At 40.6% G+C, this 14,722-nt stretch overlaps 1 protein-coding gene across 1 annotated transcript; it reads right to left on the bottom strand.

Annotated features, from left to right (window-relative positions):
- Nucleotides 1–1,015: 1,015 nt before the first annotated feature.
- LOC118730583 (cytochrome b-c1 complex subunit 2, mitochondrial-like) lies at nucleotides 1,016–1,884 on the bottom strand. The gene has a single exon (XM_045587439.1). It carries the CDS (start codon nucleotides 1,655–1,657, stop codon nucleotides 1,316–1,318), a length of 342 nt encoding a protein of 113 aa, XP_045443395.1. The 5' UTR covers nucleotides 1,658–1,884; the 3' UTR covers nucleotides 1,016–1,315.
- Nucleotides 1,885–14,722: the final 12,838 nt, after the last annotated feature.

Below are 14,722 nucleotides of genomic sequence, written 5' to 3'. Positions count from 1 at the left end.
GACATACCAATGGGAGCTGCTAATAAAACCACCTTTGAAAGCTTGGACTATGGTTTTGATGACTGCTCTAGAACTACCAAATGAGCCAAATTGTGAGCTAGTAATCTCTGAGTATCTACTACTTGCTCTTTATTCCTTGACAATGAGGAGGAAAGTGAGACACTGAGTGAGGACTATAGGTAAGAAATGTAGGTAATTGTAAGAAAGGATGCATTCCTGAGATTGGAGGTGCAAAGTTGTCTTTACATTGATACTACTTTTTAAAATACAAAAGTCCAAACTATAAGGTTGCAAATTTTAAAATAGAATTTCCTTTTGTCTATTGACTATATTTGTTTCTTTTTGATAAATACATAACTTTGTATCATTATGCATTTAAGTACATGACTAGGGCCAGATGCTGTGTAGGGCACTAAAATCAACCATAGATTTTCTGGAAGCAGAGAGGAACACCATCTGATACATTTTTTTCTTTCTTCTTTTTTTAACACTCAAATGTTTCATTGACTTTAGGTCCACTGAGAACAATTACCTGCATTTATACTTTTTAAAGTATTTCACCTCATTGAAAACAAAAATATATGATACAGTCTAGACTTATGACATTCATGTGTTTACTGTTCGGGGTTGAGAAAACATCCAGCTCTTTCTTTCAATGTGGTTCAGTATTACAGCTCATCAACAAAGGGTGTACGCCCCAAATTTTCACTTGCTGCCATTGACTTCTGGCCAGAAAAAAAAAAACTTTTTTGCAGCATTTATGACATCAGCATCAGCTACTGAGTCAATCTGTTGACTAAATGGTGGCATGTATGAATCAGCAGCAAGAATCTGAGACCTGCCATCACCCAGTAAACCTTCAGAAGACTCCACTGACATTAGGTACCTAGTTTTCAACTTGTTCTTGGCAGCCTGAAAATCCATACTAGAAAGGTTTTCTTAATCAATTGCTTTTACTTGGTTGCAGGCAGTCTTGATAACATCTCTGGAGCTGCAGCCTTAGAGATAGGATACATACCAAAGATTGGAAAATCTGAGTAACTGGCATAACAAGCAGAAACATCAAATGGCTAGTGAATCCTCTTGGCAGCAGCATGGTACAGGAGGCTGGTGGCATTGCTGTCCCTCTTGACAGGTGGCCCAGCACCGAGGACATGTTGGTGAACACTAAATGCATTTGCTTCTGGCCTTCCTGTGGCAGCACTTTCTGATGCAGGAGCATGGACAGACTGTCTCCATTGTGTTCTCAAATTTCACCTCCAAGGCATCTGGCCTTTGCACCAGGTAAACCAAGCCCACCCCTCATATTCAGAAATCATTCAGCAACTTGTTTCAGTACAGGATGAACCACACCATGTCCAATCAAAGCCATTCTTGCACTTGTAAAATGGTTCTGAACATAGTGATGTAATTCATCTGATGCCACTTTCTCAATCTTATAAACAGGACAATACAAAGAATTAGCCAAGACATTTCGATAAATTGTAGAACGAAAATTTTCAATAGGAGCCTTTGGATTCTGAAAAGCTACAGTGTTGTCAGTCCTTAGCTGAGACTGAAGGACAGCTATTTCATCAATTTCCCATTGATGAAATTCAGGTGCTGTGGTAACCTCGAGCAGGAACTCCATTAGAATTTTGATGTCACCTGCAGGCATTCCACCGTGTAGGCCACGTTTTAATTTGTTCAAGTCACACTTAATTTACCACCAATGGCTTCAATTCCAGAGGTTATCTTGAAAGATGATGCTCCTTTTGTAGTCAGACTGGATGCAAAATGAAGCAAATGGGAGGTTCCTAAGTTGTCAGAGTCCTTGTACCTACTGCCTGCTTTAATGAACAAACCACTTCTTGATGGAGGAGCATGGCAATCACTAAGCTGCTTGGTAATTTGGTAAGCTCAAGGTCTTGAGTATGTGCAGGCACTCCTGCAGGAGCAGTTGTGGCTTTCACTTTGGGTGTAACTTTGAGGGGATAAAATCTTGAGAAGGGATCTGGCTCTGCTTGGCAGCTTCATGGCCCCAAATTTATCTGACCCACAATCACGGCCAGCTTAAAGGAAAGCAAAATGGTGGCCGACTATCTGGTAATTTTCTACCTTCATTAAAATTTTTACCACCGAGATTTGCTCCTAGCTAGTTGAGTTGAGTCTGCATTCTTTCTCTTCCCTGTCATCTGGTGGCAGTAAGTGTATTAATGAATGCATAGAGACCAGACTCGAGAAGGCTCTAAGAGGCAGTCTGGTGCATTTACCACACATTAGAACCCTTGATTCTTTTTAGTGACTTCAACAGTCAGGAGATTCTGACACTCATAAAATTCAAATTAATCATACATTGATTCTTTATTTTAAAAATTAAAGAAGCTTTCAAAATAGGATAATAAAATAAAGTTCAATAAACTAGGAATAGAAAATGAGTAAATGTATATGCTAACAATGAGCAATGTGCCTTAATTGAGACTTAAATTTGGCTTCCAGCTTCATGGAAACCGAAACAAAAGGGAAACAGGGCAAGTTGCATGTTCTTCACAGCTCTATAGTTGTAATCAACCTAATTTTTATCAATGGGAGTGGTTAAATACATAGCAACAAGCATCGTTACTCATGCATCTCTCCCAGTAACTGTTGGTCTCATCAAATAATTGAATAGATACCTCCCTCTCTTGGGAACTGACCTCCAGGCCACTTGACAAAGGACATTCCACTTGCTTAGACCACATTCCACTTGCTAAGACCATTATCTCTCCCGTCCAGACTTTCCCAGAATCGAGACCTGCACAAAGAATTCTCCTTCCAGGAAAAGCCCACCTAGAGTCCTTTAAAAACCTCTAACTCCCTGTCTTTGGTTGCTGGAGCCATTTGGGGGCTCAGCCCATCTGGTATCCAGATGACTTAAAAAATTTTACAATCCCTTACCACTTTGGCCTTGTGCATTCCTCCTTTGGTGACCCTAACAGCAACCACACTCTTTGCTGATGATTTGCAGTTTCTCACAGGAGAGGTAGAGTGTATTTTATCACCCCACCAATATTGAATTGGCCATATGACTTGCTTTGGCTAATGATACGTGGACAGAAGTGACAATGTAGTGATCTTAGATTTAAAAGGTATTATTCCACTCACCCCTCTTGAGTTTTTGCCATCAAAAAGGGCATAGCATGTTATTATCCCCCACTAGTCCTGGGAGGATGTAACAGACACAAAAAGCAAACTGCACCAACCTGGAGTTCAGAGTCCTGAGGAGCCTAGACAAATTAAAAAAAAATATATATATAGTAATTGGCCGAAACCAGTTTGGCTCAGTGGATAGAGTATCGGCCTGTGGACTGAAAGGTCCCAGGTTTGATTACGGTCAAGGGCATATACCTTGGTTGCGGGCACATCCCGGTAGGGGGTGTGTAGGAGGAAGGTGATTCTCTCTCATCAATGTTTCTAACACTCTATCCCTCTCTCTTCCTCTTTGTAAAAAATATCAATAAAATATATTAAAAAATATAGCTGTTGCAAGTCATTGCATTTTGTAATGATTTGTTCTGAATCATTACTATGACTGATAAAGTGATTTTCTATGACCAAATCTGGAGAGATATTTGTGATATATTGTGATAATGAAAGTTTAAAAAGGAGAATCATAAAATTCTACTTATGTAGAATAATATAAATGTCTGATCTCATTTTGTTAATAAAAAGAATATGCTTATATATCTGAATATTAAAAAATGTGAGGGATGGCATTTATATCTTTAAAAGAATTTAAGGGCCTGAGGTATGTGGATTATTTTGGTATGTGGAGCTGAAGGAAACTGTGACCCTGTGGGATCCAAAGAAGCTTTTACTTCTCCCTTAAATAATTTAAATTGGGGCCTTGTCTAAATTAGAGTTATCACTAGAAATGACTTTTTATGACCTATGGGGCAGGGAAACTGCTGATATTACTGAACGTCTGCTTGTCTCTTTATCCTGCAAATTACCCTCTTCACTTCTGAAGCCTCAAAACATATTATCTCTTAGCTCAGAATATCATGTATACCTCATTTTACCTTTCTTTCTCTGAACTGCTCATGCATGTGGTAGCCCTGTACGTACATATGTAATTAAGTTTGGTTATTTTCTCCAGTCAATCTGTCTCATATCAATTTAATTATTAGAGCAGCTGAAAGAAGCTAGAAGGACAAGTAAAAAATTTTCTCCCCCATAGTATGAATTTGAAAAATTTTTATAAGACTGTTTTTTGCCTGTGTGTATGTCTGTGCAATTTTTGAATTAAAAATGCTTAAAGATCAAACCCAATAGCTTCAAAGCAGGCTGCCACTATAGCACTGTGGTGGTCACCTTGTCTAAGGGTATCTGGCTGAACGTTTTGCTCAGATCTGCCCTTCATCATGGCCTGAGTGTTAGATACTATTGCAAATAATTTTTCTTTCTCTCAGCTACAGTATACATCAGCTGTATAGCTACGTAGAAACCAAGTTGGTTTGCTAGTTTGCTTTATTGCCTCCTCCCTTCAGAAATATTGTATTGTAATATAGGTATTACACTAAGTGCTTGGGAAGCTGTGGTGAACAAGATATTCTTACAGAGTGTTGGTGGCATTGAATCCTAGACTAGTAGTTTATCCATCATTCATCTATACACATAAGTACTTTTACATAAGTGCACAAGCATACTTTATAATTTGCTATTCCCCCCCCCTTCGCCTCCCCAGTGCTGTCATAGTCTGTTCAGGCTGATATAACAAAATACCTCAAATTGGATGGTGTATAAGTAGCAGAAATTTATTTCTCACAGTTCTTCAGGCTGGGAGTTGGAGATCAGGTGTAGGCTTTCTTCCTGATTCATAGCTGTAATCATACTGTGTCCCCATATGGTAGGAAGGAGTGAATAAACTCTCTGGGATCTCTTTTATAAGGGTGCTAATTTCATTCATGATGGCTACACCTTCATGACCTAAGCTCCTCCCAAAGTCCCCATCTCCTAATACCATAGCCTTTGGGAGTTATTTCAACATAAAAAAAAATTTTTTTTTGGGGGGGGAGGAGTTTTAAACATTCATACCATAGTGAGGACAAAGTTATTATTTTCATTTGTTTGTTTGGCTCCCCTTCTCTTCCCATTTCTGTCCCATTGGATTTTTTTTTTTTATCTCCCTGTCCCATCCCACTGCACACACCCTCAGCAACAAACTATTTAGTATTTTTCTGTTCTTTTTTTTTCTTTATGATCATATAACCATGCATCGACATTTATTGTGTGAGGTAGGGAGACCAGTGTTCTTGCCTCTATGAACTGTGTGGTTACTTCTTATTTTATAAGCATCATAAAGACCCATGCAGTCAAATAACCTCAAGCATAAATCAAGGCCAGGTACATATCAAGATAATGCCATCAGGATTCTCTTGCTCCAAAGTTCTTTTGCCAATTGTTCTGCTGACCTTAGTGTAGCAATGTGGCCTGTTGCCTGGAGACCATTGTGGATCACCCTATTCCTTATTTAATACAAATGCAAGGTTGTCTCAATTCACAGTGTCACATTGCCATTGGCCTAAGTGGGTGGATAGGATAGGTGAATTGAACAGGTGAGTAGCAGATGGGTCATTGGCCCAGTGTGTCACATTCACATTGAGACTTTGCAGTTGGGGTGATCAGTAATATAACATCCAAACAGAAGACTTTTGAAAATAAAAGGAGGCTTTTAAAATATTCCATCAGAAGAGAGAAAAGAAATTGACACTCTCAGGCAAACTGAGTCATTTGATACAGTCCTTTTTGTGTTAAGGGGTAGAGATGGACTGACAATGTGGCTTTTGCAACTTGCCTTTCCTTTTTAATATCAGGAGCAGCCCTTCCCCAACTCTCATCCCTCAAATGTAAGTGGTCAGGTTCTCAATCACTGGGAATCCCTGGTATGCTTGTTTCTCTCCAAGGAGTCTATATTTTAATTTATTTCAGGAAAATAAGTTTAGAAACTATGGAATATCAATAAATCGAACTTTATTGGGCACCTGGCATGTGCCACACATTCACTGAGCAAAAAGGTAATCATGGTTCATATGCCAGATGTTTATTGAGAGGCTTAACTGAGACAATACATGTTGAACACTTAGCACAGTGCCTGGCACCTAGTAAACCCTTATTATTATTTTTTGTTATTGTTTTAATTATCATTGTAATCACTGAACAGCAATAAATATAAATAAGACAAGATTTGTTTTCAAAATCCTGGCAATGGTGCTGGGGCACATAGAAACAAACATTTAAACACAGTGGTGATGAAAGTATCTACAAAACTAGAACATAATGGTTGTGACTCATGGTGCCTGTCGGTGGAAGCACAGTGTGGGTGTAGGAGGGATGTTTGACTCCCTAACACTCCTACAGGAGGCATGGAGGCTTCAAGAAGAAACAACCTTTTCTTAAGACATTTGGCTTCTTGTAATGCTTAGAAAAAATCATTTACTTAAAAGGAAATAGATATTTGTATTTTATAACAGTAAGAAGACTAGTAATTATGATTATTTTAAAATTAATATATTATAGCCTTGGGTTCTGAAGCTGGGAGCCTGGATTTGAATTCTGGCTCTATTGTTATGGAGAATGTGAATTTAGACCAATAATTGAGCTTCTTTGGACCACAGTTTCTGCATCTGTGAAGCAGAGATATTAATAAGATTTATCTGAAGGAGTTCATGTGAGGGTTAAGTGGTTTCACCAATATATAGTACCCATAGCAATGCATGGCACACAGTGAGAGCCCTGCACATATCACCTACAACTTGATGCTTCCATTCCCCAGAGATTGTTAAAGTGCTATTCATAAGTTAAATTCTTTTAAGAAACAGCAAAGTGAATATAAAATTAAAAAGTGATTTTTACATAGATGAAATGGGAATCCATTGAACACATTTTTAAAAGCTTTAAAATTATTCTTCTGATTCCATAGATCTTATTCAACTGTAGTGTCAAACGATAACACTATTTTTTATCAAAGTGTACTATTTTTATCATATGATCAATTGAAAGCATTCTGTTTTCTTTTAAAACTAGACGGCTGGTATAAGAATTCATGCCTGGGCAGGAGCTGACAGAGGGGAGGGTCTACAGGCAGTTGGCTGGCCGGCCCTGCCCCCTGGTTGAACTCCCGGTCGAACTCCTGGTTGAGATAACAATTTGCATATTAGCCTTTTATTATATAGGATAATAATTTGTCCCATAATGAAGTGGTTTTCCAATATTTGCTAGGAGAGGAATGAGATGTAAGTCTTCTGAGGAAGGCACAAAAAGGCTCACTCTAAATAAAATGCTTACTCTAATAAAGAAGTTTAAAGCCAGAGCTTCCCCAATTCCCTATCCCAGGCAAAAAGCTGAAGAACTAAGGTCTGTGCTGAATACATGAGGAAAACAGGACCCATCAGCACAGCCAGCAGCCTTCCTGAGAAAGGAGGATAAAAGAGGCATCAATAAAATAAGTTAGTGTAAGTATTTAAATATCCTTTCATTTCATTCAATAAATGTAAGCCAATGTACCAGACACAGTGCTCAGTGCTCTCACATGAGTTACCGAACTCTCTGTATCTTAGACAAGGCTGTTGGCCTCTGGGAGCATTGGACAGAATTCTAGCTGGCCCTGACCTGAGGGGTCCTGAACCCACCCAGGATCTAAATGCATCTCTAAAATGCATCATTCACCTGGGTGGTGCCTCTAGTTCCTCTTCGCTAATGTTCTCCAGCTGTAACTACTTCTTTTTAAATGTCCAAGAAGATTCCAAGATTGGCATTCCCTTTGGCAGCTCTTGAAAATTTCACAATTAGCATTGAGCAATTAGCACAGTGACTGTGACCCCTAAATTTCTTCTTGGATTTAACAAAAAGTCTCTTCTGTTCCATCCCCGGAATGTTTTAACTTTCTAAAATACCTGCTACGTAAAATTATTGTGAGATTTAAAAGTTTTAATAGATAAAAGTTCTTACAAAAATGCTTGACACAGGAAAACTGATAATACATATTTGTCACTATCACTATTGTGAAGGACCACCTAGGCTAAGTGCTCTCCATGAGTTAACTCATTTAATCACCAGAAGAAAAAATTGTATTCACTTACTTATATGTCTGAGTGATAGAATTTGATGACCATTAATATTTTTCCTTCCCAACCTTTTTTATTTAATTTAAAATTTTGTGTTTCTTTAACTGATATCTACATAAAATGGATTGCAATCTCTGATTCTTCTCTCTCATATTCTGCTCTCCTCAACCTGACTGCTCCTCGTCAGTTTGTGCAGATTTAAAATCTCTCCCATAGGTTTGCTCATTTTTTCTTCTCTCTGTTCTAACCAGGCTCACAGGACATTGTCATAGCCCCCTAGCTGTCTCCCACCCAGACCATTTTGTATCCTTCCATCCAAAGTACTCTCCCATGCAAGAGTTCTCCCAACTGCTTGCTCCCAACTGCTTTCCTGCCTGCCTGCCTGATTGCCCCTAACCACTTCAGCCCAGCCTGAACTCTCTCCTTTCTGGGACCCCTTGGGGATGTCCATCTGCCCATTTAGGCCAGATTCTAACCCTCAGCCCAGAATCTAATTTCCTTTTCTTTTTGGTCTTAATCATTCTTTGGATTGTCTCCGAACTTGTCCTTTATGCACCCTATTCTGCCCAACTGTGTCCTCTGCTTTCCCACTTAAAATTCATGCTGTTCCATCTCTCTGCAATTCCTGTAATTCACGTGAATATAATTTTCTTGTCAAACATTAAAGCATTACATAGAAGTCCTCTTTGACCAGCCCTCTCCCCACCCCCAAGCTTTTCTACAGCTCCCTAGGAGATCACCACCATCCTTGGTTAAAGAGCTCTCCTTTCACTCTTTTTCTTATGTACTTATATACATATATGTACATATATATATGCACTACAGAGAATTTATGGTGGTGCTTGTTGTTTTGTGTGTGGGTGTATCTAAGACATAAATAGTATCCAACTGTGCTTATCATTCGGCAACTTGCTTTTCTTTCCCAACAATATGTCCTGGCAATCTGTCCAGCAGGATGCATCTTAAATGCCACCAATAATTCCCCCAAACTTTATAAGATTTCCACTGTACTGGAAGTACTCAATCAACACTCATTGGAATCTATTAAGAAACTTTCTATAACATATATGTATATAGTAGAATTATGAGTAATTTAAAAATATTTTATACTTTTATATTTACTTTTCTGTAATTTCAAAAATTTCAACTGTTACCTCAAAATTATTTAAACAAAAAGATGCCAGGTTAAACACACACACACACACACACACACACACTCCACCATACACATATTTTACTTTTTATTTTTTTGGCCATTATTTTATGTTACCCAGACACCTATTAATTTGTCTTGATATTGGGACTGAAGGTGCCTTGGTGAGGCAACATGTAGGTCACCAGGAAAATGTGCCACTGTTGCAAACTCCCCAAATAGGCCCAACTCTTGGACAATAGCTTTACTACCAAGGATATGAGAAGAGCAAGTCTTAGGTGAAATTCTGTCACACTGTGTTAGAGCCTGTGCAAAAGAAAAAAGGGATGCTTCTGTATACCTTTATAAACAAGTTCATATTTATATTATTATTTTATTACCTAACTAGAGGTCCTGTGCACGAATTCATGCATGGGTGGGATCCCCTGGCTTGGCTGGCAATTGAAGCCTATCAGGGAGCCCACCAGCCAGAGGGAGGGACCCTGGGAGGTTGGCCAGCTGGCCCCCAATTGGGGCCTATCAGGGGGTCAGCAGGGAGGGAGGGACCATGGAAAGGTTAGCAGGCTGGAGGAAGGGGCCACAGTTGGCTGGCCAGCTGGAGCACACTGACCACCAGGGGGCAGTTCCTGTGCTGAGCATCTGCCCCTGGTGGTCAGTGTGCATCATAACGACTGGTTGACCGGTCATTCCCGTCATGTGGTTGCAGCTGTCACTTAGGCATGTATAGATAGATAGATAGATAGATAGATAGATAGATAGATAGATAGATAGATATAGATAATATATTATACACTGTACATTAGATAAATATATAGCACTGGAGTCCTGGTGCACAAAATTTGTGCATGGGGGTGTGTGTCCCTCAGCCCAGCCTGCACCTTCTCATTCTGGGACCCCTTGGGGGATGTCTGACTGCCCTTTTAGGCACAATTTCACCTGAACAGGCAGTTGAACATCCCTCTCACAATCCAGGGCTGCTTGGTTCCAACTGCTTGCCTGCCTGCCTGCCTGATTGCCTGATTTCCCCTAACTACTTCTGCCTGTCAGCCTATCACCCCTTTATCACTCCCTGCCAGCCTAATTGAAGCCTAACTGCTCCCCTGCCACCCCAATTGCCCCCAACTGCCCTCCCTTGCAGGTCTGGTCCCCCCCAACTGCCTTCCCTTGCTGACCCGGTCATCCCTAACTGCCCTCCCCTGCAGGCTTGATTGCTCCCAACTGTCCTCCCTTGCAGGTCTATCTCCCCCCCCCCCCCCCAACTGCTCTCCTCTGCAGGCCTGGGTTCCCCCTAACTCCCCTTCCCTGCAGGCCTAGTCATCCCCAATTTTCTTCTCCTGCAGGCCTGGTCCATTCCCAACTGCCCTCTCCTGCTGGTCACCTTGTGGCAGCCATCTTGTGTCCACTTGGGGGCAGCCATCTTATGTTGGAGTGACAGTCAATTTGCATATTACTCTTTTATTAAATGGAATAGAGGCCTGGTGCACTGGTGGAGGCCAGCTAGTTTGCTCTGAAGGGTGTCCTGGATCAAGGTGGGGCTTCCCTTGAGGCTTGGGGTGGCCTGGATAAGGGGCCTGTGGTGGTTTGCAAGCCAGCCACACACCCCAGTGACCCAAGCATAAGCCAAGGCCTGCTGGAAGCAGGTATTTGGGATTTATTTATCTTCTATAATTGAAACTTTGTAGCCTTGAGCGGAGGCCAGGACTGGCCAGGAAACTTGGCTTCCTCCATCACCATGAGCAACCCAAGCCTCCTACTAGCTCCAGCTCCGTGGTGGCTGCCATCTTAGTTGGGTTAATTTGCATACTTGCTCTGATTGGCTGGGGTGTAGTGGAGTGATGGTCAATTTTCAAGTTTCTCTTTTATTACTGTAGATTATAATGTTATATATTACATAATTAATTATAAATTATATAAACACATATTACATATTATATAATTTTAATATATATTATAGATACTAATAACAAAAGTTAATAAAAGCTCTACAATCAAGCACCATGACTATGTATCACATCTGCCCTTCTTGCCTAATGTGTTTGCACACTATGTCCACCCTCATAAACCCTTGTGGTGTAGAGGTCCCCTGCACGGTTTGGAATCCGTGGGCTGTTTGAAAACAGCCCAGTTCACAATAATGCTGGGTTTAAAACAAACTTCAGCAGACAGTCATTATTTGAAATTTGATATTCTATCATAGATTTAAAAATTATTGCAATAAAATATTTGTTTTGGCACCCTTGTACTTGAGGTGACTATCTCACTCTAATCTCACCTGCTGCCACACATATAGCCATTTATTCTCTAAGCATCTATTAACAAACAGGCACCAAGTGTTGTGCAAGCTGTTCTGTAAGCTTGATGAAGTTATGGCTCACTGTCCTCTGGGTGTAGGAAAGCTGTGTCTTCCAGAGACAATCCTGCTGGACCCCAGAGGCAGGATTCTGTGACTCTCATTGCTTGTATCACACAAAAAGATTCTCCCAAGTTCACGGATGTTTACACAAAACTCTTTAGGGACTGGCCTTGAGCACCAGCTTGAGGGGTAAAGCTATAGACCCTCACTAAATTTTTATACTCTGTGCCCACAAAAGTGGAAGTATTTTAAAATACTTTAATCCATACTTCTAAACTTTACTTTTTATCAATTCTGAACAGTCACCATGCTACTTAAGAAGTCTTTAACCAATTTAAAAATCCATATAACACACATACTGCTAATCAGCAAAGCATTAGGTATTGACCAGGACGTGGATATGGTTGCTCTTGTGGTGGTCCTCTGGAGTGTGGCTTGTTTTTTAGGGCAACTATAGAGTGAAGCTTGAATTAATGGCACATTCATTACATCACATCATCTTTGCTTTATGTACAGTAAAGTAAATTACAGGCCCCATAACAATCATCCATGGTTAATGGACAAATTGGTGATCTGTTTTACTTATCTCAGTGAACTGGGAGTGTGGTGGTCCCTTCTGGGTTGTTAGGCAAAACCATATTTGTAACTTGAGGAGCTTATTTCCTGGGAGGCCTGGCCCTGCCTTTGTTGTCCTGGTGGAACCTCTGCTTTGCATTGAGCATGCAGTGTCTGCGGTCAGCAACTATGGCAGAGATGGCTGTCAAAACACGGCTGTGATGCCCTCAGGGGAGGAGTCGGTGGGGAAAATCAGATTTACCAGAGTGAATAAATAAAGGCAGGGGTAAGCTCCTGCATTCAACAACAGCAGCATGAAATATGAGTAATTAAGTCACAGGAAGTGCTAACCGACAGGGGCCATTGCAAGGAGGTGCGGAAAACTTGGGATCTGAGAAATGAAAGGGGGTGAGGGCTTTAAGCCAACAGACTATGACTTCAGTGTAAAGGCTCCACGGTCCCCGAGGCTGATGTGACAGGGGAATAAAGATCGCAGACTGGAGCACAGATTGGTGCATGACCAGCACTAAACCACGGTTTGTGGAATGAAAGACATATGTCGACCCTGGGGTACTAGCTGAGTGATCATTACACAGTCCTGCTATATTTAAGATATCAGACAGGACTTATTCCAGGTCAGATTTAAGATACAGTCCCTAGAACTTGTTCAAAAACAACCTCTGAGATTATGGCTCTATTTTCTGGGGATCTCAAACTTTATCCTTAAAAAAATGTCAGGAAAAACTCTGGCTAGCCAAAGACACTGGCTTTTCAGTAGCTAGGTACCAATTAGCCAATATTTTAATGGCCTCTGTTAACATTAATTGAATCCTTGCTGTGTGCTATATACTGGCTATATATTTTATTTGCATCAGTTTATCCCTATGTTCCAGATAAGAAGACTTAACACTTAAGCCACTTGCCCAAGTTCAGTGGCAGAGCTGGGATTTGAACTGGGTTTGTTGCACAATCTATGCACCTATGCTCTTAACCTTTATTGTACATGGCCAACAGTACTAAATAAATCCTTGAAAATGCATTTACTTCCTTCTTTTTCACATAAAAGATGTTGCTGCTATGCTGACATATGAACCATGTAAGTCTCTGCTTTAGCTGAGAAATAATGGGCCATCCTGTTGAAGTGTCTGGCAATCCTGTTGAAGTGTCTGGATTACTTCATCAGCTGAAGCAGCTGTGAGCCACTTTGGCAAAGCTGTCCTTACCACCAAAACAATCTGAGAAAGAATGAAGTATAGAATTCTCAACCCAATGGATTGCCACTTGTTAATTAAAAAAGAAAAGTTTAAACAAATGTCTCAAAATGCATTCGCATCTTTTATATTATTACTAGAGGCCTGGTGCACTAAATTTGTGCACTCAGAGGTGGGGTCCCTCAGCTCAGACTGCACCCTCTTGCAGCCTGGGAACCTGCAGGGATGTCTGACTGATGGTTAGACCCGCTCCCTATTGGGCCTAAGCCATTAGTCAGACATCCTTAGCACTGCCGTGGAGGCAGGAGAAGCTCCCATCACTGCTGCTGCACTAGCCAGCCATGAGCCCGGCTTCTGGCTGAGCAGTGCTCCCCTATGGGAGCACATTGACCACTGGGCACAGCTCCTATATTTAGCATCTGCCCCCTGGAGGTCAGGGTGTTCTGTCCAGTTGATTTGCATATTAGTCTTTTATTATATATATTATGGGCAAGGCTTCTAATTCAATTTTTCTTTAGGTAGTTGAAGGGAGGGGCAGAATTTTCACTTGAGCCTGTTGCTAAAATTGCCCTTAGCTCAAAAAATCTGCATACCACTGAGACACATCTTGGTGAGTCTCATTCTGAACCCCACACTGTTTTATTATGTGTATAAGTAATGGGAACAATCTTATCTCTTTAGTGAAAGGAACCTTTTGTTATGTTACAATGACTAACTTATCTCATGAGTTGTGTTTTGGCTTCAAGCCTGTATTTATGCAGAAACTTCAGCTCTTCTGTCCAGTATTTACCTGGCATATATATATTTTTTTATTTTCTCTAAATCTTTCTAGATTTTTATGTATTAGGTAGGAATAGCCCATGGACGCAGACAATAGTCTGGCGAAGGCTTGGAAGGGGTGGGTGCAGGGTGAAGGAGATCAATGGGGGGTGGGGAAACTCAAACAATACTTTGCTGTAATACTTTCAACAATAAAGATACATTTTAAATAAAGGAAAATATCTTAGTTGAAAAGAGTTTTATGTGAAATAATGTAAGTAATTGCTCTACAGTGTACTTTATATTCTCAACTCCTCTCAAAGAGATATTAATTGACCCTATGTTCACTTAATGTTAATTGATCCTATGTTCATTGACTGCAGGACTGACTTCTGCCACACCCACCCAGCACTGACTGTTTATAGTGGCAATCAGTGCTGGATTGCCATGGCAACCCAGGGCAAACTGCAGGACTGACTTCTGGTTGGTTGATCCTCCATTCGTTGTGGACAGACCCAGGTTTTTATATATTAGGATTACCTAATTAAATACTGGGTTAATTCTGGCTCACTTCTTGCTTGCTGGATAAACTTAGATCATTTAGTTT

This window comes from Pipistrellus kuhlii, unplaced genomic scaffold (assembly GCF_014108245.1).
Source record: "Pipistrellus kuhlii isolate mPipKuh1 unplaced genomic scaffold, mPipKuh1.p scaffold_m20_p_3, whole genome shotgun sequence".
Lineage (NCBI taxonomy): Eukaryota > Metazoa > Chordata > Mammalia > Chiroptera > Vespertilionidae > Pipistrellus > Pipistrellus kuhlii.
The sequence above is the reverse complement of the archived record's forward strand: the minus strand, read 5'-3'. Positions and strand labels throughout refer to the sequence as shown.